General features: G+C 45.6%; 1 protein-coding gene across 2 annotated transcripts in view; it reads left to right on the plus strand.

The window, feature by feature from the left end:
- The window catches only part of RNF13 (ring finger protein 13), a 229,919-nt gene that overhangs the window by 92,985 nt on the left and 112,075 nt on the right, over nt 1-24,859 (plus strand). For both annotated transcript variants that reach the window (XM_078668038.1, XM_078668039.1), the window contains exons 4-5: nt 6,056-6,184; nt 19,211-19,298. In XM_078668038.1, coding sequence (XP_078524164.1) covers nt 6,056-6,184; nt 19,211-19,298 — 217 coding nt within the window. The remainder of the gene's footprint in view (nt 1-6,055; nt 6,185-19,210; nt 19,299-24,859) is intronic.

A 24,859-nucleotide genomic window follows, 5' to 3' on the forward strand; every position in this document is an offset into this window, starting at 1 on the left:
CCTCATAACTCTAAGCCCTAGCCAAGGACGGGCGCTTTATCACCCCAGACATGTGCTCTCCTTATTTAGGTGTAATGGGGATAATACTGGGGGGTGCACACACATCTTAATTGTCCTGTCAACGCAGTTAATTAGCGATGTAGTTGGCTTGAGGTTTGCCATGTATAATCTAAGGCTACATGTAGCAAACAATTTTGCATTTGAAAAAACTGCAAATCTGTAATTTCACCCATTTGCGAATGCAAAATTGTTTTTCAAGATGTATGAAAGGCTTTGTGGTCGCAATTTTAGGTAATCGCAATTACGTGAAATTGCAACTACTAATAGGGACTTGCAATTTGCGATTTTCTTAGCACATGTACCAAGCACTTTCTGAATGTAACCTGTGCATTTAGAAAGTGCTATTTTGGTAACTGTGCAAATTTAGGAAAATGCATTTTTCAAAGTACCATGTAGCACAGACATTTTTCGTGGGGGATGCTTCGGGGGGCCATAGGCCCCCGGGCCCCCTTGGCATTACCTAATATGCGATTTAGGTAATGCAAAACCATTCACACCTATGGGCTCATAACAAATGGAGTACTATTACCTAATAGCGATGACCTAATTGCGACTGCAAATCTTTAGGAATCGCTATTGGGTAATCGCTCTTTTCTTACATATCATTGTGCTTCCTTAAATAGCAATTACTGAAAATTTACTGAGAGAGAGACAGACAGAGAGACAGAGACCCAATCCCAGCGTCATCACCGGACGTTGTTCTGTGTAATAGCAGCAGCTGCCTATCGCTCTTGCCTAAAGATGTGTACATGCTGGAGTATGTAGTAGCCTCCATGTGATTCAAACCTGTATTCCATGTATATGTACACCCGAAAAAATGTTGGCTTTCCTAAGCTTTAAAGATAAGGCTAGTAACTCAATGTAGAGCCGCATTTGCAAATGTTAAAACTCAATTTTCAACCACATCAAAATTTATGATTTTTAAGGCATATTTGTAAATAAGTGAGGGGCACCATTTAACTAAATTAAAGAGTGTCTTGGTCCAAACTAGTGACATGCTGTCCATTAAAAATGTATTCCTGTTATATTCGTTACACAAAAGGGAAGGGGAAGAGACTGCGAAACCGAGACATAGCATTATTTAAGCATCCCAGTGTGTTCTACATCAAAGAGCAAGCAGGCCAGAGCGGATAATAAGACGTGCAGGCCCATCACATCTAGTCACAGCCATTCCTGGCAGAAATCCTCAGTCTAGGGGCTTCCGTCGCACAGACCTCCAAATCTGATGTGTTGATGTCGGTGACTTTGTCATCCACCTCTGCAGACTTAGGACAGTAGCTTGAGCAGAACTAGCATTTCAAGTCAAGATCCCCTCAACGAGGTTCCCATCTATAATGTGTATCTTCAAGAAGTCCAATGCTTCCGAGTTCTCCCTTACGCTCAAATCTTATGAAAAATTGGTGCACCTATAACATATCTTTTCCTCTCTAAGTTTTAGTATCATGGGCTTGACACTCATTTTCACCTATAGTGTTGTCTAAGAAATATCTTGGTGCACCTTCAGAGAGTAATCCTGGAAAGAGACCTCATCTTATCCTCTTTATGCCTCAAAGAGTTCTTCCTTTTCAGAGTAGTAATGACCTTTTACTATGTTGTCTCTGGAAGTGCTGCATATGACAGGCCCCCACCCTGTGAACTCTGTCCAGTCTAATATTTTTTTGGTCATCTCCCAGATGGACGTAAACATAGCCCGTCACAAATACTTTTTGGGCTGGGTTTCTGCATCTTCTCTTAGGCCTCAGTCATAGGTTCTTTCGTCTGAATCGGTTTCTGATTTCATCAGTTTTTCTCATGGCCTCAACAAGTTTCTTCCCTTGGGAGTTTTGCATTTGTGCCACAAGTGCTCCTGAGGTCTCCATGACTTTGACTCTGCTGTTTCCCTCAAGAAAACTCAAACTGACTGAGTCCACATCGAGCCTTAATTCAATAATCTTGGCGTTCAAGTCCACTCGGAACTCAAGCAGGGTCTTTCCATGTTGCTTCTAATTGCATCTCAGAGTTCTTACGTGAGAAAGTGAATGCTCTCTAACAGGTCAGTTTTAGTCATCACCATGGGAGAACAGTTTCCTTCACTGACACCTCTCTCATTGTTGTGTCAGCCGGTCTGCCCTTTTTGACCATGATCTGTTCCAGAAAGGTAAGTATTCCTTCCTGTGCCGTTTTCACTTTGGGAGGCATTCAGCAGAAGAGCACAGCTGGGTATCCCCAGGAAAGCCGAGATATGAAAACCTTGAAATTCAGATGTTGTGTGTGTCCCAGACAATGCTTAATTTGAGCCAGTGAGGCTCACTTGCACTCCCTTTTGGAGATTGGCGCTTATTTTTCTTCATCGAACATTTCCTGAGAGCAAGAGAGTGAAAAACACACAAAGGGGAATAAAGGAGAAAGAGAGAGACAAAGGGAGAAAGCAGGGACCTCCAAGAGTGAGATAGACAGGGAGTATCTAGTGATGGATTAAAGAGGCCTGAGGTGAATTCAGTACTGCACTGACAGTAAATGTTTTCGGACACAGGCTTCTGAGCAGCGCGTTAGGCGCCAGCACTCATTATTTTAAAAATTGAGCAGTGGTTCCATCCCATGCCAGGGTCCCATTCAAGAGCTCTTTGCCAATCAATTCCTTAGAGTTCACATTGAGGTATCAAAGTCTGGAGCATCTGCGTCTACAGTGCTCTTTTAGTTCAACAAGTATGGTGGTCCATCACCACCATGCCCCTGTGCCAGGCCAGCGTTTATCTCGGGATCCCAGTGGAAGGTACCATCAACTCTTATACCTTTCCCTATTCATTCCAATAAGTCTGGACCAAGTAGCCCCATACATCGTCCTGCCTACTCCTCCCTTTACTTTTCTGGATCTCCTCTCTCAGCGAGTTTCCAGGCTTCCAGGATGTCCAGTTTCACCTCACCTTCTCAAAGCCAAAAGTCCTGTGGAGGGAGCACTACGGTTCCAGTGGGTTGTGAGCCTTTCCACATCTTCAGCAAGATGGCTGATGCCATCTTGTTTTTTGCACTGTCCGAACGATGCATACCTCAAATCCACTTTTATTGGCCCAAATAAGGATTGGAGCAAGTGCCGGTCTTTCCAGACCCTCTGCTATCAGCGAGAGGGATGTATGTTTCAGGAGGACAGCGGAGTGCCCTCAAATCATCAATGTCAGTTCTAAGCATGGGGAAAGCATATCTGCTAACCTTGCCGCCATGACTATGCCCCCACATGTGAGATCTTTTAAGCCAATAGCACTTTTCTACTTGGATTTAATCCCATACTTGTAGACTAAAACTAAACTGAACAGCATCTATAAGAGTAGTACGTTTTGGAGGCTAGAAGCTTTTGCATGAATGAAAGTTTTACACATCATCTGGGGCTCCCTTGTAACCATGATTTATTGTTACCCATTCTGTGCGAGGAAAGGTGTCTCTGCTGCGGGTCTACATTGCACCTGACTGGAAGCAGGCCCACAGATGGGAGTCTGAAGCGACCAACCAGTAAATTTCAGACACCCTTCGGATCTCTTTCCTCTGCGCATAGAACACATGGCTAGCACGGTGTGAGTCACTGAAGCAGCTCATTGTGCTCTGTTGTCCTAAAACCAAAAGGGAGTGGGAGAACTAGCTATGCAATTCCGGTCCACTTTCAAACCGCGTACCTATAAAGCACATGGTCTTCACAGGAGTGCCTAATTTCGCCCTCTTGCCGTTATCACTAGAGCAGGTGTACCAGTGGCATTGTGTGTGCTAAACGGTCTCATGTCACGTTATTTGCCCAATCCTGCCTTTTTGACCAACAGTGCTCTGAATGCTTTGAGCCTACTGTGGCAAGTTCAACAGAGACTTTAAGGTTCAAGAATGGGCCATGCTATTGGCTTAAAAGCAAGGTTAACCGTCAACCATCACTTGAGACTACTGGCTTATTGTGCTGTTCACATCTTCAAATAATGAGATCATTTCAATGGAAGTCAGCAAAAGAATAATAACGATGGATCACATGCACCAGAGTGGTGCATCACAAATCCATGTGTTCGACTCTAGTGCAATAATGGCACATAATTTAAATTAGTGTAGTTGGGAATCTGTGATGCGGAAGACCTTCTCCAGGATTTGGCCTCATCTGATTTTCAAGGGCCAAGGCTTTCCAGCGACTTTACTTACCATAAGGGTTAGCTCACTGACGAACTGCATTAAAACCTTGCGTCACTCTGTATTTGTATTTGTATTTGTATGTGGTATTTATAGAGCGCTAACTGTCGCTCCGAAAGGAGCATCCTGGCGCTAAGACAGTGTACAAATACAAAAGTAAATCTAGATGGCCGCCATTACAAAACCGTCCGACAAACCATAGATCCAAGTTTTTAGTTGCTTCCTAAAGGCATTGTCCTGCGCCAGGAGTCTAAGGTATTGGGGCATGGCATTCCAAGCCTTGGAAGCCTGTACCGTGAGGGTCTTACCTCCCTTGGTTTTATACTTGAATCTAGGGATGTTAATTAGATTACCACCTGACAACCTCAAGCATCTTAGAGGGTTATAGCGAGAAAAAACGTCTCATAAAATACTTCGGACCTGTCTTATTTAGAGCTCTAAAGGAGGTCAACAAGAGCTTAAACAGGATCCTCTTATGTAACGGAAGCCAGTGTAAGGTCTGAAGCGCAGCAGAAGCAGAGGATCTTCTAGGTAATTTAAGTACCAACCTCGCTGCTGCGTGTTGTACACTCTGAAGTTTTTTTAGCGTAAATTTTTTCACCCCGGCCATCAGGCCGTTGCAGTAATCTAAACGCGATATCAAGGCTACTGCCACCGTCTTTCTAGAATCAGTGGGCAGGAACTCGAAAAACTTCTTTAAAGATTTAATGATACTCTGAGAATTCAGGGTAGGGTCTGGCTCGAGGTTCCACCTTTCGGACTAAATCTTTAGGGTGGGGGGTTGTAAAATCCTACTGATGGTGTCTGCCAAATGTTGGAGTGAGATACCGGTGGACCTGAAGGAGGTTGGCGTGCTGGATCAGTTTAGAGACAGGTTGATACCATTTGTTTGGACCATTTAACATCAGTCTGTGGTGAACCTGTGCCTGTACACCCTTGGTTTGTGGTGCTTTATATATGAGTATTGACTTGACTCTATTCAAAACACTTAATGTAGCATGGCGTGACTCAAGCTAGGGTTTTGCTCCTGTATGAAAAACATGAATTCAAGACTCAGAACAAATAAAATCATGTCCAAAAAAGAATGCTCTGCGGGGACACCAGGCTGGACTGCGCACTCTCTCCTCTCCTACATAACCCTGACTACTGAACCGCTTGCTCAAAACATTTATTTAAAACACTTAATACAGCCCACCTTGAGACCAAGGGGCATTGGGCACACTACGGTTAATAGGCAGAAATCAAGAAGAATAGCAATCCAACAAAAATACATTAATATAGTCAAAGTATATCCAGTATCGGAATGAATTTAAAGAAATAAGGATGAAGGATCTCTGGTTTATGTTTGAAATCCAGTTGTGTTTCCTCAGGTGCTTGAACAGATTTAAAAATGAGACTTTTGTCGTGGTCTTAAATGCATTGGTATAAATCCTATTAAATACAAGACAAAAGGAAATGCTTGAATAATTGTGCATTTGCTACTTCCCACCTGCGTGGTCAGGGCTTGACCTTGCGTTTGGAGGTCAAGTGCTAGCTTTGTTAGGACTTCTTATGAGGAGGAGGAAAACAAAGTCCCAGGATGCACATGAGATCGACTGTTTCGTGTATATTTGTGATTTGATGATAACAGTTTCAGATACAAATGTGATTTAAATATTTCTAGATGAGCTATGTGTCTGTCAACATTTGCTGAAATGTTCAACAAGGTTATTTAAAACATCGTCAGATATAAACTGTTCTATCTAGATAAACATGAATAGAGCCACAGTAAATGTGTTTCGTTAAGATTTTGAACAGTAGTGATTTTGTTGTATGACATCTAGACATTACTGATCACCCATGTGCAATGTTTTGTTTTAAGGGTTTTTTAATAGTTTCAAAGCCTGAGAATGCTTGTGAGCCAATAGCCCTACCGCCACTGCCAAAGGAAAATATTGCCAGCACTTTCATTGTGCTAATTAGAAGATTAGACTGCAACTTCGATATTAAGGTATGTGTTTTCTTTATGTTCAGTCTTTTTTTTCTCTCAGTTGCTCTGTAAATATGGTTCGGTGGTCTGACTCAGTTATTGGTTGTGTGGGGCTCACGTAAGGGAAACAATCAAAGACCTGTACAGCGAAGGAGAATTTTGCAAATTGAAATATCACTGAAGAGTTATGCATAAGTCTAACCTCCAGTGATGACATGAAATCACAAACAGGAATAGCAAAATCATAACATCTATGTAAAATGTTAGATAAATTATCTTATGTTGTGAGTCAATCAAAAAATATAATCTCGTATATTTCTGTCATGGCCAAAAGAATATCAGAATACCAGAGTAGTAATTGAGCCCTAAAGACTAAGGTTTTATGCATGACGATAGCAAGATTTTGCAGCATGTATAGAATAGATGGATAACTGAATAATGGGAATGTTTTTCAACAAGGGTTTCTGAGTGACTTAGGACAACAAGAGCAAAGCTCGAGCTGTGCAAGGAGTCACTCAGAATCCTGAGATGAAAAATACCTGTTACTCACAGTTCAACTAGCTATAATTGTAAGTTGTATATGGCGTCCCAAAATCATCTAACCCAGTTTCCAACATATACTCATGGGTACAGGAGTAATGGGAATGGCATACATACCACAGCATGGCGGTGCTGATAAGGGCGAAGGCAGTTGGTGTAGGCGCAGCATTCTCCCGCCTCCCTTGGGTCTGTGAAGGCACAGGAGAGGTGGAAGAAGGTGGGTGAGTCTACCAGCTGCCAATAAGCTATGATGGCCGGATCACAACAGACCCAAGCAAGGAGGCAGAACAAAAGGGAAGTCCGCTGTTCGCCTGGCGATGTCATGGCGTGTAACTACTTACCCATTCTTGTTCGATCAGAGCGCTCCTCCTGCACTGCTGAATTCCAGTGTTGACGAGAACCAAGGGTGTCCAGGCTTGATTCCACATCATGCCACTTATGGCCTTGTATCTTACTCCGACAGGTTCTTTTTCATCCCTTCTTTCTCCCTTTGTCAAAGTTTTCCTTTCTTGTGTGCTCAGAAAGATTGTCTTATTGCCATAATCTTCCAGATCCTCTCTTTTGCTGGACAAAATATATTTGCTTGCTCATTTTAAAGCTGTACAGCCCTATTTTGATATAGCCAATCCCAGTTTCACAACATTGGAGCAGATTCCTTGAACCCTGGTTCTGGGTGGTGAGGGGGAGGACATTGAAGCCCGATCCCAAACTGAATTTTTGGAGACACCCATTCAAATATTGGAAAGACCCTTTCCAAGCTTGCCTGATTTTTGCTCACTGATAACCTCTTGTCCTTTTACCACATCCAAGATAACACTTCGAAAGTGGTCTGACCAGTTTCAATCACCATCAACATAAGCTATTCTGCAACAACACCGAGACAATCTGGGGGCTATGACTTCTTACTGAAAGATAATCTACAGAGGGAAGTTTCCTTTGAAAGTTCTGTGGAATGGCTGTCAATCACTATTGGGAATTAACACAGGCTGTTATGATGGGCTTCTATTTCAACAAAGAGATCGAAAAACTTTGATTGAACTTTGAGTCTGCGATTGAAGAGTTAGAGAGTAAATTCAGCATAGAAGTGAAGGTAGAACCTAAAGGCAGTTAATGAACTTAATAGGTAAAGTTGAAGCACCACTTTTCTGAACGTATGGAATAAAGATTACTATATACCAGTAACAATTTAGCCACAGTCAGGGCAACAAGCTGCGCAAACTTCAAAACTAGTATAATGTTAGTTATTGAACAAGGCAATGGTTACCTCACATAATTACAATAGTGTCTTTAAGAGTCAGTAACTGTTTGGTTATAGTCCCAGTTCTTTTTATTTGTTGATAGATAATAACCAGGTAACATCCTATTTGTTCTCTTTCCCTTTACCCAAGTTACCAACTGAAATAAGACATTCTCTCGCAACTGGTGTAACGAGTGAAGTGGTTGTTACTTCAACTAATTCCATCCATGGAATTAGGTCCATCCATGGCATCATCTGTGCGAGTGTGAGACTCAGGGGGGGTGGGGGGGGCGGGATTCCATCACTCTGCTTATCTGAAGTCAGTGGTATATGTTGAAAGTAAGTTGACAACAACCATCAATGCAGAGATTACTTGGGTCTAAGCATCTTTGATATATTTACGCAGTCATTCCTTAAACAATTATTATTTTCTTCAATTCGTTTCAGAAACCTTTTGCTTGATATCTTCTTTATAGGCTTGTAAAGGGTCTGTTGGTTGGTGGAGGGCGAATGGCCCGGTACCTTTAGCTTGGCATGCATTTCTTCATTCTCATTTAGTTTTTATCTCTGTCTATAACCAATGTAGTTTTGCTGTGTAAGTGTAGTGTTGCTCATAAAAGGAGTTGCCAAGGCCAATATATTGTTGATAAGATTGGAAATTAGGACTGCCACTTTCACTTAATGAGTAAGGGGTAAAGTGGTTTAGGTAATACAGCAGATTCTGAGTTTGAAAGGCTGGAAGTGTTTCCGCATTGTCTGAAAATCCTTCATGTAAACTAGTTTCCTGTTGAGAGCCAAGGATGTATGCTTTGGTGTCAGTCAGCATATGCGTGAAATATAACAGTACTGTGTCATCCCCCACCACCACCATCGCTGTGAATAAAAGGCCTAATACTCTGTCTGGCTGATTGCATGCTGAGAAGGCCATGAAATCCTTGATGTCCTGCCTTCGTACCCCAGGAGTGAGGTAGCCTCTACAGAACAAAAAAAGGTGCCAGGGTGAGGTGCATTGCCTACAGAATGGTAGAAAGGTGGTAATGAATGGAGGATTATTACAATGGGAGATCAGGCATCTTCGAGGTTTGAAGCCTTCCAAGTTAGGATATAATGTAAGTGACAGCCCGAAGCTAGGTTTGTCAGCTTTTTGCATATATATTTGTTTACCAGCCAGTCAGCTTTAAATAGAACTGAAGCCTGGAAGAACCCATCATGCAAATGCAAGAGAGCAGTGGCTTTTCAGAAAATTATCTTGGTTCCCGATGCCAACGCTGCCCAATGGACGAGGATCCATAATGAGACAACCACTAACATTAACTACATTTATAACAATAAGTATTTCGTGTTGAAGTAGCATTACATTTATGTTTCTATGTAGTCTGCAAAAGCTAAATGTCACTAGCCATACAGATGTCTTTCATGACTGATGTTTTCGATGAGTGCGTGAACATCTTGAGGTATGCAGACTCTTTCACCAGGGCACTGTTGTAATTGAGGAAAGTGCAAGAAAGGCTGTTATATAGTCCTACTCCTAAAACAAATCAAAAGAGCAGTTTTAAAAATAACATCTTCCCAAGCATAGTTGTTTGCTTAAAGACTTATTTTATATGAACTTGCTTAGTGAGATTGTCTTGAAGGGAGTCTCAGAGGCTTGCAGCGGAACTGTGTGGAAGGAGAGAAAATAATTATATAAACCTTTGAAATATTACTTAATGTGTTCCTTGTATATGTTTTTAAAAGAATAATTGATGGGGCGTGGGCAATATGGCTGCCATGTAGGAACATTCTTGCTGAGCTCAGCCGCTCCGTTCTCCAGCCTTCATCGTAGAGCCGCCTTCGATTGCCTGACACCCGGCAGCAGGCGGAGGAAATTACCCTGAAGGCAAGGATACGCTAGAGGAGCTGGAGGACGTGTCCACCACAAGGGATCGCGGCTCACTGCATGGCCTGCAGCGGGTTACTAAGATGGGGCCTTTCTCGAGTCTGCCTGGTGAGTGAGACGTTTCACCTGGGGAGCCACTTGCCACAGAACTTTAGGGGAGGGCGCCGATCCCATCATACCCTGGGCTCCTCTCTCATCCTGGTCCTTGGAGGAGGTTCTGCAACCTAGCTGCACTGGCCGCAGGTGACAACCCATGTGGCGCACAAAAGGCCAGTGGGGCCCAGCTCTACCCCAGCTCTGAAGACGCCCTGCACGCTGCACTCGAGCTTCCCATCTTCATCAGGTGCCACGGAGGACGAGCTGGGGCACCAACCAGAGGCTGCATGGTGCCCCCTCCTCCACTGACTGGAACAGCCACATGCTTGCGCAGGCACCTGCCCCACATCTGGAAGCCTGCATTAAAGACCTCCTTCTGGCCAGAGACTGACAGGGCACAGGCCTCGCTTCCGCAGTGAGTGTTATGTGCCCTATTCCTGAAACTCACCCAACTTGACATTGCTCTGTCCCCCACTACCTTTGAAGACAGTGAGGCTGTAGACCACTCTCAGAGTTAACTGCAAGGAGGAAGCACTACAGTGCAGCTGCTAGGGTGCCCTTAGCATAGGGTTCATGAATGGGGTCATTTGTGGCCCAGAACACGCCATGCCCCCCAATTGCGGTCTGAGTGGGGGCAGTAACTTTCATTTTTACCACGTTTTCGCAGTGCTCGGGTGATCAAGTTGTTGGGATCGGGCTGTGGACCCACTCTTCCACTCATCACTTCAAGTTTCTCTGGGCAGGGTCCCCTAACCTGAGAAGGGGTGGCGGGAGTGTGACCCATCGGTTACAACCGAAAAAACTCAAAGCGAGATCACCCAGTTCATGTTAGGGGGCCCCCCTTTAAGCACAGACCATAGGGTCCTCTGCCACCCTGGGCCGTCCCCTTGGAGCGCCCCTTTGGGAGCCATGTTGACGCAGTGGTCTGCCAAGGTCACCTCAAAATAACAAGATCTGAGCAGCGGGCACACCGAGGGATTTTACTCCCAACGAGGCGCATGCCCCAGAGTCAGACAAGGTGGAAACCTCCATTACCCGAGCTTTCATGGAATCCCTGTTTGACAAAATAAGGGAAGATATTGCGGCCCTCCTTGACAAAGTTATCTCTGACAGTTATCTCAAACATCACAGAGATTGGCCACCAGGTGGCCACCTTAGAGAATAACAGTGACGCCAGCGAGGAGGAGCTCAACAGTTACCGGAATTGAACTCCTGAAACTCCGGTTCCACAGGACAGAGTTACAAATACATCTTGAAGCCCTGGAAAACCACTCCTGCTCACTATTCGCAGACTCAGGAGAGAGTGTTACTTTATCCCACTCTTTCACCACTTTCTCCCAGAACTGGAGCGGAAAGACCTAGTCCTTGACCATACTCACAGACTGTAAAGGTGATCAGCTGCAAATAATCCAAGCAGGACATGCTCACCTGTGTCAATTACTGCAAATAGAAAGAAGCCATAATGGCGGCAGCACAAGAACACTGTCCAGTTCAAGTGCACAAAAATCTGGCCATACAAGAACTATCTTTGATTACGCTCCATCTAAGCAGCTTGCTCAAACCCGCCACTAGGCTCCTCCGTGACAAAGGTATGAAATGCAAGTAGGCAACACATTCCACCTGACCTTTGTGTAGGACAGTGAAACATGATCCGTCCGTACTGTGACTGAAGCCCGGAAGGTCTTGGACTTGACCGGCTCTTCAGAGGAAAAGACCTGGCCTACCCTATCACGAGAGCCACCAGCACAATGAATCTTTGGCCCCACGAATCCACCATGACTAATTTGCTTGGTCTTATAGATTCAGACCAGCCATGCTTTATTCCAAAGTGAGGTTGCTACAATAGCACCAAGCGGTTACTCCATCTTAAAGCTAAAGCGATCTGCTCGTGCATACCTGAGCTCCTCATATCTGTTGACGCTGAAAAAATATTGGACGGAGTGCAGTGGCCCTACCTTGGGCACATCCTCTACACAGTGGACCTCAGGCATACATTCAAAAGTGGGTTTGGTGCAGTTATTCCGGCCCTGTAGCCAGAGTGAGTGTCAATGGCCTAACTTCACACACTTTTGCAATATCTGTAGGCACCTGTTAGGACTGCCTCCGTCCCATCTCCTGTTCACCCTGTACATAGAGCCATTTTCTGAGCAGGGCCAGAAAATTGGATGGATTAAGGGCATCCCTCGTAACAACCAGAAACATAAGATGGCATTATATACTGCTGTAGTCATGTTCTCGCTTTCCCAGCCCTCTCCTCTACCTCCCCACCAGCCCTTTTATATTAAGCTGAGTAAATTGCTTAACTCTACGCTTAAGAGCACCCAAACATGGCTGGCAGAGAACCACCTCAAATTGAACTCTCTAAAAACTGAATTCCTCCTTATCGCTCCACCCAGCAAAGTCCCCATAATGCATGACTGGGTCAAACATCTTACTGCACTCAACGTTCAACCAACCATTGTGGACCCCGCGAAATCATTTGGTATAACACTTGACTGCAACCTCAATATGCAGAAACACATTAGCAACGCAACTAAGGGAGCAAACTTTCAGATAAATACATTGAGGAAGAGGAAACCCTTCCTGCCCACCAATGACTTCAAGATGGCGGTTCAAGCTCAAGTTATACCTCGGTAGACTATGGAAGTGTCTCGCTATGCGGCCTCCCCAAAGTTACTACAGCTCCCCTAAGAACCTCTATTAATGCTGCAGCAAAACTGATCGCTGGCTCCAAAAGAAGGTCCCACATCTCCTCTGACCTAAAATCCTTAAACTGGCTACCATTTGAAGCCAGAATTCACCTGAAAATAGTATGCATGACGCAAAAGGCCATACATCACAATGCACCCAGCTATCTCACACAGAAACTTTCAATATCTGGTGGTATAAGATCCACAAGAAGTGGGGAAAACCTACTAATGAAGCCACAAAGATTCAACAAGAAACAAGCATTTGGAATGCAATAGGTCTCGCATTAGGAAAGTTTGAGCTATTGGTCTTGTAAATGACAATTTTTGCATTTATATGTGGTTTTTGAAAATAGCTAAATTAATAGCTTTGTCATTTACAATGCCAATAGTTATACCTTTTGCAAATGTGACACCTATAGCATTTGTAATGCAACATGTTTTGTATTTACGTGACTTAGATGTATTGATATTACAAATAACAATGGCTTTTAATTTTTGTAAATAATTAATACTTAAATAAAAGTGATTGTAATTTATAATGGCAATAGCTTAAACTTTTGTAAATAACTTTTGTGAAGATTATGTTCAGTTTAATTTATTGTGATGAAAATCCAAGAACAGAAGTGAAATATTAACATCTTTTTGTGACATTTGTAATAAAGCTTGAAACATTGAGAGAACATATTAGAACCAGTGATGCTGTGGTATGCTCTGGTGGTCCTGAGTGATGCTGTGGTTGCGCTGAGTGATGCTGTGGTTGCGCTGAGTGATGCTGTGGTTGCGCTGAGTGATGCTGTGGTTGCGCTGAGTGATGCTGTGGTTGCGCTGAGCGATGCTGTGGTTGCGCTGAGCGATGCTGTGGTTGCGCTGAGCGATGCTGTGGTTGCGCTGAGCGATGCTGTGGTTGCGCTGAGCGATGCTGTGGTTGCGCTGAGCGATGCTGTGGTTGCGCTGAGTGAGATGCTGTGGTTGCGCTGAGTGAGATGCTGTGGTTGCGCTGAGTGAGATGCTGTGGTTGCGCTGAGTGAGATGCTGTGGTTGCGCTGAGTGAGATGCTGTGGTTGCGCTGAGTGAGATGCTGTGGTTGCGCTGAGTGAGATGCTGTGGTTGCGCTGAGTGAGATGCTGTGGTTGCGCTGAGTGAGATGCTGTGGTTGCGCTGAGTGAGATGCTGTGGTTGCGCTGAGAGAGATGCTGTGGTTGCGCTGAGTGAGATGCTGTGGTTGCGCTGAGTGATGCTGTGGTTGCGCTGAGTGATGCTCTGGTTGCGCTGAGTGATGCTGTGGTTGCGCTGAGTGATGCTGTGGTTGCGCTGAGTGATGCTGTGGTTGCGCTGAGTGATGCTGTGGTTGCGCTGAGTGATGCTGTGGTTGCGCTGAGTGATGCTGTGGTTGCGCTGAGTGATGCTGTGGTTGCGCTGAGTGATGCTGTGGTTGCGCTGAGTGATGCTGTGGTTGCGCTGAGTGATGCTGTGGTTGCGCTGAGTGATGCTGTGGTTGCGCTGAGTGATGCTGTGGTTGCGCTGAGTGATGCTGTGGTTGCGCTGAGTGATGCTGTGGTTGCGCTGAGTGATGCTGTGGTTGCGCTGAGTGATGCTGTGGTTGCGCGGAGTGATGCTGTGGTTGCGCTGAGTGATGCTGTGGTTGCGCTGAGTGATGCTGTGGTTACGCTGAGTGATGCTGTGGTTGCGCTGAGTGATGCTGTGGTTGCGCTGAGTGGTGCTGTGGTTGCGCTGAGTGGTGCTGTGGCTGTGCTGTGGTGGTGCTGAGTGGTGCTGCTGTGGTGCTGTGGTGGTGCTGAGTGGTGCTGTGGTGGTGCTGTGGTGGTGCTTAGTGGTGCTGTAGTGGTGCTGTGGTGGTGCTGTGGTGGTGCAGAGTGGTGCTATGGTGGTGCAGAGTGGTGCTGTGGTGGTGCAGAGTGATGTGCTGGTGCAGAGTGATAATGTGCTGGTGCAGAGTGATAACGTGCTGGTGCTGAGTGATAATGTGGTGGTGCTGAGTTATAATGTGGTGGTGCTGAGTGATAATGTGGTGCTGAGTGATAATGTGGTGGTGCTGAGTGATAATGTGGTGGTGCTGAGTGATAATGTGGTGGTGCTGGGTGGTGCTGAGTGATAATGTGGTGGTGCGGAGTGATAATGTGGTGGTGCTGAGTGGTGCTGCTGAGTGATGTGGTGGTGCTGGGTGGTGCTGAGTGATAATGTGGTGGTGCTGGGTGGTGCTGAGTGATAATGTGGTGGTGCGGAGTGATAATGTGGTGGTGCTGAGTGGTGCTGCTGAGTGATGTGGTGGTGCTGGGTGGTGCTGAGTGATAATGTGGTGGTGCGGAGTGATAATGTGGTGGTGCGGAGTGATAATGTGGTGGTGCTGAGTGATGTGGTGGTGCTGGGTGGTGCTGAGTGATAATGTGGTGGTGCGGAGTGATAATGTGGTGGTGCGGAGTGATAATGTGGTGGTGCTGAGTGGTGCTGCTGAGTGATAATGTGGTGGTGCTGAGTGATAATGTGGTGGTGCTGAGTGATAATGTGGTGGTGCTGAGTGATAATGTGGTGGTGCTGAGTGATAATGTGGTGGTGCTGAGTGATAATGTGGTGGTGCTGAGTGATAATGTGGTGGTGCTGAGTGATAATGTGGTGGTGCTGAGTGATAATGTGGTGGTGCTGAGTGATAATGTGGTGGTGCTGAGTGATGCTGGGGTAGCGCTGAGTGATGATGTGATGCAGAGGGCAGAAAGGCACAAAAACGAGTCTAACAGACGGCAGAAGGGCACAAAAAACAAGTCTAACAGGGTGCAGAAAGGCACAACAAGGTATGAGCGGGAGACACAAATAGAATGAATTAGTGCAAGAGTACATATTGGTGGAGATCTCCAGATATGAATACTGTAGTACAGGGGCTGCAAGTGTGTCCGAAGCGTTTTAACGTGACAAGAAAGGTAAACCGTGCGCATGGAGTGCTGGTGCAACCAATGTCCTGTACGATAAATGTGGCGGAAAAAAGTGTAACAACTAGTGAAACAAGTACTGGTGTGCGTCCTGGATTTATTGGACTGTGTGATATAGACGAAGAGAAAAGAATGATGGTGCACTACGGGTGTTGGGTGCGACAAGTATAAACGAGTGATTGAGGCACCATAAAACCACAAGATTGATCATGTCATGCGGAAGTATGACGGGTAATCATACCATTCAAGTGGGTAAAAAAACGCGCCAAGCGGAGTGATCAAAGGTGACGAGGTGGCAAATGTGGAACCGGGTAAATAGATGAGTAAATACTCACGTATGGTGTACGTGAATTACAAAATTTCTGTATCTGTGAAAGAGACAAAGATACTGTTACCGCGAGCGGATAATGGCATGCTGTAAGCATAATGGCGTGCAACAGTTAAAAAAAACTTACTTGGAACTTGAAAACGGTGTGCTCAATGCTTTCCTGTAAACGGTGTCTGGAAAAGTCGATGGCCCGATTGTGATCTCGGAAAGGAATGTAGACGAACCGGAAGTGACGAGCGTATCCTGAATGTGATTCTGGAGCGTTCAACTAAAATGAACTACGTGAAAGAAAGACTTGTAGTTCTGTGACCTGTGCCGGATAGTGCTAGTGAATCTGAGCGTTGCAGTAGATTGTGGAGTGTCGGTAGTGTGGATGTATTATTCTCATGTAATAAAGAAAGTACTCTTGTGCGATTGCAGCGTATCATTAAAAAACTAACAAAATAAAGGTAAAAGTACATGCTTTGTGACATCAAATGAACTTATGTATGAGTAATCTACAGACATGACAATAAATGCGAGTCACGGCCTGGCAGCCGTGAAAGTGAAAGTACAGCCGGCAGGCCGTGGGCAGTGAAAAATCAGGGGAGGAGAAATGCCTGCGGTAGAGCGCACGCTGGGGGGAAGCTTCAGATGCCTGTGGGAGGGAGGCTGGTGGCTTTGATGTGCATGTGCTTTTCACGGGCACTGCATGGAATCGCCCGATGGTTAAGCTCTGGTTAAGCCCCAATATCTCTCGCAAGCTCAATGCGCAAGCGCATTGGCAGGCTCGACCTAAAAAACATATAAAGGATCCTTCTTAGGAATGGCGCCTAGGATATGGAATGCCCTACCCCCATAAACAAAACTGAACTCCTCCACTGCATCTTTCAAAAAGGAAGTAAAAGGCAGACTTAGGAAATTTTGAGAACATTCATACCCGCTATCCAACTACTAAACCCAATCATTGTATTTGCCATAGTCATGACTCATCAGGACTCTCCTGTTTTGCACCTTATTGCTTTACTTTATATTGAACAAGATGTTATGTATATTTGACTTACTTGTTTTTTATGTGTTATATAATTAACCTCACTTACTTTAAAGCGCTCTGATATCCGCAAGGGTCTTGTTTGCGCTCTATAAAACTTCCGAAATAAATAAATAAAAAATAAATAAAGATCTCAAGCCCTTAACCCTAATGTACCCCACCATGACAAGCTCTGCCTGTAGCACCAGTGCCCCTTCCTGTGGGCGAATCATTGGGCACCCTACCTCAGCCACCAGATCTGCCGCTCCCCAGAACAACACCGGAGTCCAACTACACTGAACTATTAGCCACAGCCTGAGTAGATTTACAATCTTGGAACGGGGTGGCCACTCGTGGCTAGGCAGGATAGCTGCAATGAAAATGAGACTACTGCTCAAAATATTGTATGTTATGCAAACACTTCCCCCTACATCCTCGCCTGCACCTGCTCAGTAAGCTACAACACTTGATGGTGGTATATATCTGGGGGATCAAGAAGCCTCGTATTGCTCGGAAATGGTCATACCTGCCAGTTCCAAAAGGACGTCTGGGTGTCCCACACCTTACTCACTACTATGAAGCAGCCCAGCTCTGCTACATGGTGGAGTTGAACGGACCACTCACTGAGAAACATTGGTGCTTTATGGACCAGGGCATTTCCAGGATACATATATGGAAAGTGCCCTGGCTCCTCAAGCGACACCGACCCGAAGTCTACATCACATCCATTGGAAGGGCAACAGTAGGGGCATGACACAGGATCAAGTTCTCCAAGGGCCTCTCAAATCCTACCTTCCCTCTTTTCTCCACTGCTTGGCAACCCTGAATTCCCACTGGGTAAGACAGGCCCCACCTACCACTGCGGCAAGCCACACAATGCAAAAGGGTTGAATACCTTTTTGACCACATAGGCCTCATGGAGTTTCAGCAGGTACAGACCAACTATGGGCTCCCAAATGAAGAGATTTGAAGCTACACAGCTGTTAAGCACTGGATCATCGAACCCTAGGTACGAGCTGCAGCCAGTAGACTACTAACAAATTTCAAAAAGTGGCTTGTAATGAAAATGAGACAAAGGTTTGCTCTTGGCCATATACAAGTTTGTAAATAAGCCGTCAGACAGTAGCAAATCACCAGCCCAATGATGATGGGAGGAGGATTGAACAAACTTTTACTCCCAAAGAATGGACCGATATTCTCCACACATCGAGAGTCTCTTTCTTCGGTGAAGCGGGTACTGAAGCGCTGCGTAAAACAACGCACTATTGGTAATATACCCCCGCGAGGGTGGCAAAATGGAGGTCTTGCAGCCGAGAGGACTGCTAGTGAGACAGTAGCCTCGCAGGCAGCCTGACAGACCTTCTCTAGCATTGGTCCAAATGTAAAAAAAACTGGGATGAGGACCTGAAGGGTGGTAATGAAATTATTTGAAACTGATGTACCACCCTTTCACAGCAACACCCTGCTGGGACTTGTCAATCTACTAACCTATCAACTCCCATAAAGGCAATGCTATTACTAAGACACTGCGTGCAGCCAAACAGGTTATCAACTCCAAGTGGGGCACTAATTTATTGCCCATGCATGCGGACTGGCTGCATCAACCTGGGACATTATTGGCATAGAAAAACCTACTGCATCATTTATGATAAACTGCTGCACCCAAGCAATTGGAGCCCATTCTCGGCCACTGAAATGGAGAAGGTCCAGCCTGAGCTTGATGCCCTGTAATGCCCAACTGGGAGAACCCTTCTCTTCCCAGCTAGGTGCTTGAGCAGCGGAGAATACCCCCTCCTCCCAGTTCCTAACTGCGTCTTACCGCCATACCCTTCTCCTTGGTTGTGGAGATCACCCCCTGTTCTTAGCTCTTCCCCCTGTTCTTAGCTCTTCCCCCTGTTCTTTGCCCTTCCCCCTCTTCCTTGCTCTCCCCGCATACCTCTGTACTACCCTGTTCTGTACCTCACTGGCCGCTGGATGTAGGCGAGTGTATGTGGTACTGTTTATAATGAATAAAGATTTAAATCATTAAAAGAAATTTGAACCAGACAATTTTGGGTATAATTAGTTATCATTTTTGTTTGCATTTGCTTTCATTTTTAACTTGTTTCCTAAAGATAGCATACACATTGGATTCTTTGAGTGTGCTATACAGATGGACTTAGGGACATTGCACACATTTGTCTTTGACAGTCCTAATATAACTGCTGATGTGTCTTCGCTATTTTACAAAGAGTGTATATTTAAATTGCTAATTGAAATGGTTGAAAAGCATGAGCATGCTGTTAATTTGTGCAGCGGAGTGGTCATCCATGTGCATGTGTTTCAGGTGTTAAACGCTCAGCAGGCTGGATACAAGGCAGCTGTCGTGTACAATGTGGACTCCGATGACCTAATTAGCATGGGATCTAATGATAGTAAGTATGGTCTCATGTACAAATCCGATTTAAAGAAGCTGAAGCTGGGAGGTCAGGTGGGTAGTAGCACAAAATGGGAGAACATTGCCAAAAATGTCAGGAAAAATACATATTTTTCTATTGAAATTCAGTTTTAATCTAGGATGGTGCAGAGTTTTGAATATCAATCCCAAAAAAAGGTAAATCAAAATTGAGAATTTGGCCTGACATGCGTTACAGGTTTAATATTCCAAAGGATCAAGTATCACAAAATCTGGTTCTGAGTTATCTGTACAATAGGAGTTACTCACAATGCCACATCTTCTCTTCTCGAAGGAAGACAACGGTATTTAGGCTTGTCAATGGATAAAGAAATTCAGAAGTGTGAAAAACATTTAGATGCCTCTGGAAAAAAATTACTAATTGTTGTACCGATATTTGTTAAAGTATTCACACCAGAGCGTAGGCGTGAGGTGCTGATGCAAAGCAGTAAATGATCAGACTGGATAGAGGATCATAGTACCCCATTTTCAAAAGACAGTGCCTGCAAACCTTGATCAATACAAGATCCCCGCATAGAACACAAAATAGAATATCTAAGTAATTAAGAAAAGTGTTTGTAGCACCCCGGTAAACCTTGCTGAATAGCTCATTAGACTGTGCAGAAGGTCGTAATTGCTGGAGTTAGGAATAGGTAGGTACTCCAACGAAGGTTGGATATATCGCACAGTGGTCACAAGATCTGGGTATGGATTTAGACAAAGGTGACAGGGGCGCTATATGGCAGAAAGCAGCTCTTGTTGGGTCCAGGGTATGTCATGAGAATCAGGGATGTTACATGGCAGTGTGTGGGACTTTACAAGGGTCACTGCACACCCTTATTCATGTCTGTATTCCTCCGCCCCTCACATCTGAGTTTGTATGGACAGTAAGTCACCTTTTTATGGAGCTCCCCGCAGCCCCATGGGTCCTGGGTGGATATCTCAGTGGGATTTGCGACCCTGGTTTAGATCATTCCTCCACTTAGGCCTCGTTAAGGGATAGCCTGACCTTACCCCCCCCCCCTTCTTGCATAATATGTCCCTCATTGATGTGTGGTGGGTGCATCACTCTGTTGAGCGCTGCTACACGTTCTATTTGAACAGGCATAGATCACTCTCCTGCCTCAAATCTTTTCTTCTCCCTAAACAGGGAGGGGCACGGAGTGCTAACTGTCCAAATCTTGGGGAGCGGGTTGTTTGACCACTCGCCATTGCTGCTTGACCTCGCCTGGGGGACTGACTCGACTGCTGCGGCGGTGGCACATAAGTTGCTGGTGCCTACAGAATGAGGCTGTGAGGCTTGTCGCCACACAAGTCTGCATTTTTTTTTTTTAAGAAAACCACGGGTCGGTGAACTTCCCTGGTGTCCTTTGGGAGTTCTTGAAGGTCACCATGAGGGATGAGATTGTTAGTTACAACAAAGATCAGCGGGGCGGGCACTACAAATTGTGCCTGACTTGGAGTCCCACATACTTGAGGTGGAGCAGCGGGATATGGCTATAGCGGAAGACTAGATTGTGTGTGACTCCCTACATACCCAGACACATGCAGAAGGCCCGAGAGGCATGGACGGCTATGCTCAGTCGAATATATCAGTAGAAGGACCAGGCAAGCAAAACGCACTGGTTGTGCACACCCTGCCCCGCTGGCGATCCTATAGACTGTATTGAAACTGATGAAAGCTTGCATGTGACCGACAGCGAAGCCATTGCAGGAGGTTTTACTGTGTATTACCAACAGCTCTATAGCCCGGGAGGGACATTGTACCGACCAACAACAATTTGTGGCAGACCTTCCTGTGACACGCCTGGATCCGCTGTACTAGGACCTCTTATAGGTGGATGTCACGCTTGAGGAATTGGGGGAGGCCCTTACACAGCTTCAGTTGGGTAAAGTGCCAGTGCCTAACTGCATTCCGGTGGAATTGTTGAGGCTCCTCTGGCCCCAGTTGGGCCAGCTTCTGTTGCAAACCTTTTGGGGGGGGGGGGCCCTGCAGGTGGGTGGGCTGCCCAGGGATCTTAGAGCTGCAGGTTTGTGTGGATCCGGCTGTGAGGACTACAGACCAATATTATTTCTGAGTATAGAGGTGAAGGTGCGGGTAAAGTGCTGGCCAGTAGGCTGTCGGTATGATTGAGCATCTTGTTCATCAGTCGGGGTTCATGCCCCATCTGGCCACCAGACAAAACAATCAGAGGGTCCACAATGCTATTGAGATGAGTGCTAATTTACTGGGCCACCAGGCTTTGCTAAAGGTAGACTTCCAGAAGGTGTTCGACTGGGATTACATGTTTGCGCTACTGACACGTCTTCACTTTGAGCCTAAAAATGTGTCAACTATGTCAGATTGTTATAGACTGATCTTCAAGCAAGAGTGCCCGTTGGCCGTGTCCCATTGGTTCAACATAGAGAGAGGTGCTCAACAGGGCTTCCCACTCTCCCCCTTGCTCTTTGCACTGGCGATTGAGCCCTTGGGGGCTTGAGTAAGAGTGGATGCACTGTTTTGTAGCTTCCTGTGGTCCCTGACGGTCAGCAACAGAATCTCCTTGTCTACAGTTGGTGTCTTTCTATTCTTGGGCAATCCAGCTAAGTCGGGTCCTGGAACCCTGCAAATAACTTAACACATTTGGGACCTACTCCAGGGTTTGTGTGAACAGAGCTAAGTCTTCCATCTACCGGTCACATCATGGGCCCCGGAATTGCGTGTGCTTCCAACTGGGGTTCAAATATCTGGGAGTGTGCATAACAGAGGACAGAGCCCTAGCATATGAGGCCAATCTTCAATCTTAGCTAGTGGGGTTAGCCAAGAATGTGAAGTTTTGAACCTCCGTCCCGCTATCTCTGCTTGGCCGTTCAGCTATCTTCAAAATGGTCTCCCTCCCAAGACTCCTATACCACCTTCAAAATTAACCCTTCTTGGTGGGACGGGGCTTTTCTGCCAGGGCCAACGCTCTCATACTAGATCTCCTGTGGAGTGGGGGAGTGCCCCTGATTGTCCTTGAGAAATGTTGCAGGCTCATCTTCAAGGACAGCATAGACACCCCAGATCTGCTGCTATGTAATATAGCTGCTTGTCTATTTTTGCTTAATGACTCTGTGGTTCGAGCGGTTTGGGGACCTGGCTTATGGAGATTAGGGATGAGTCATGGGTCAGGACTGCCTCCACACCTATTGTACAGCAACAAAGTACAGTGGCCCCTGCCCACTTCTACTCGAGTAGTGTCAGTTTGGAAAGCAGCAGAGAAGACTGGAAGGAGCCCAGACTCCCCCAGGTGTCAGCGCTTCGTGGATTTGCCAAATGGGATATCATAGGCATAACAACCCTGGGAGATGGGATCCTCAAAGGATCTGAAGTTTTTACGAGCTGCAGGTGGAAAATCACATGCGTGTCCTCATGACCTATTTACCAACAGGCCTTGCAATTCTGGAATACTCACCCCAAGAGGTGAAAATCCTACTTACCAATAGTAAAGAACACAAACTAACCGTCTTGTATCAGACGCTGCTGGTGAATCTGCCGGATTTCATGGTAAAGGTGAGGGAGGCATGAGCTCAAGACCTGGGGCCACTTGAGGATGAGGACTGGAATGAGGTGACCACTCCCAGGGAAGCTGTGGTGGGCTCTGACCATCTTATATAACCTACATTATTACACCTCACACACCTGTTTAGAAAGGGCTGATTAGCTCAGGGTGCTGTCTGCGCTGCAATGATCCCACAGGGGACCTGTTACACACCTTTTGATGCTGCATGGCCTTATTGCACTTCTGGAAAGGAGTGGTGGGAACTTTGGGGAAAGTGTTGCGTTGGAGGGTCCCCAGAGACCTAAAATTCTTTACTGCACATTGCGAACAATATAGGGGGCAGCAGAAGTAAAAGGGTGCTACTTTGGATGGGCCTGCTGAAAGCCAAACAAAACATTACAAAGGCATGGAAGGACGCTGAGGCCCCTTCTCTAGACGGATGGGCAAGAGGGATTGACTATTGCATGGTCCTGGAGTGCCTGGTCTACCAGGCCAGGGGGTGCCCGCAGAAACATTACAACATTTGGAAGGAGTGGGCCGTGCACTGGGGGGAGGCACCTAAAGCCGTGTCTCCCTCGCCCATGGTCCGTGGATGGGAAGATACACTCCTTCGAGGCCATAACATCATGAATTTTTCGGTGAGGGGAGAATATCTCATGCTCCAAGTTGTTATGAAACATGTCTGTGTGTCTCATTATGTGTTTTGCACGGACCGTTTTGTACCAAGCCTGGTTGTGATACCGGGCAAAACTCTCAATAAAACGTTTTTTTTAAAAGATTAAGATTCTGTTTGTACACCTCCAAGAAATGCAGATAGATGTTTTTTTTCACTGTACAATGAGCATTGCTTCTGAAGGTTGGCTGTGGGCAAGGTACTGGTAGTTCGAGGCATGTGAGCTGTAGATCACATGCTTATGCATAGATCGCCGTCTAGTGTTGGGCCCAGATGTTTGCACTTTGTTTTTCTTCAAAGAAGTCTGCGAGAGAGCGCAGCAGCTGTAACAACTATTTTAGCTGTTGTATTTTTGTGATTCTATGAAATCGGAACAGGTAATGTAGAAGAAGCCTTGAGTCACAGTTCCAGCAGGGGCAGTAGGGTTGGGATCTAGATAGTCAGTAGTCTGCTTAGTAGTTGCACTGAATCGAGTCTTCGATCCTGAGCCACTGCAGATGATGTTTGTAGTAAGCAGTACTGATTGTGTTTAGTTATTCACAACCAACATCACGTTGACTGGTCTGCAGTTACCAGAAACCTTACTACACACACTTTTATAGAGTGGGAGCAGGACTTGGAAGGGGCCATTCCACCAGGGCTGGAAGATGGACTTTCATGGATAAATGTATATGTGAATCCAGTTGCCAGACTATAGTTTGACAGTCTCCGATTAGACGAACAGGAAGGGCAAGACAAACCTGAGAACAGAAGCTGTGGTGACCGTGAATACGTTCTTTGCACAGTAAGAACTAAGGGCCTGATTTAGATCTTGGTGGTTGGGTTACTCTGTGACCACGATGAAGGATATCCCATCCGCCGAAATATAAATACCATTATATCCTATGGGATTTATTATTTGGTGGACGGGATATCTGTCGGACCTCAAATCATTCAAATGCAATCTAAGCAACGGTGGAGAAATTGGTGGGAGCAACAAGAGCCCCCCCCCTTTGAAATTAGCCTTAGGAATGGCTTGAATTGACCAGCTTATTTTTCAAAGTACAAATAAATTGCTCAGCTCTTCTAGATGCCTTGAAAAGGTATTTATAAAGGAGGTGTTGCTTGATCCCTAAGGCTATTCTTAATTTCTGAACTACGGAGGACTCTTTAACTTGGACCCAAAACGTGGGTATGAAATCTCAAATTAGCCTTTTTCCACAGCAATAAAGTCTGCCTAGTATAAGGGTATACTTCAGCCCCATGAAAAGATTAACAGTCATTAGAATATGAGCGAATGAACAGCATATAGGCATTGATATAAAATCCATCTGCAGATGTATGAAAAGCTCAGATGAAGTAGATGAG

This window comes from Lissotriton helveticus, chromosome 11 (assembly GCF_964261635.1).
Source record: "Lissotriton helveticus chromosome 11, aLisHel1.1, whole genome shotgun sequence".
Lineage (NCBI taxonomy): Eukaryota > Metazoa > Chordata > Amphibia > Caudata > Salamandridae > Lissotriton > Lissotriton helveticus.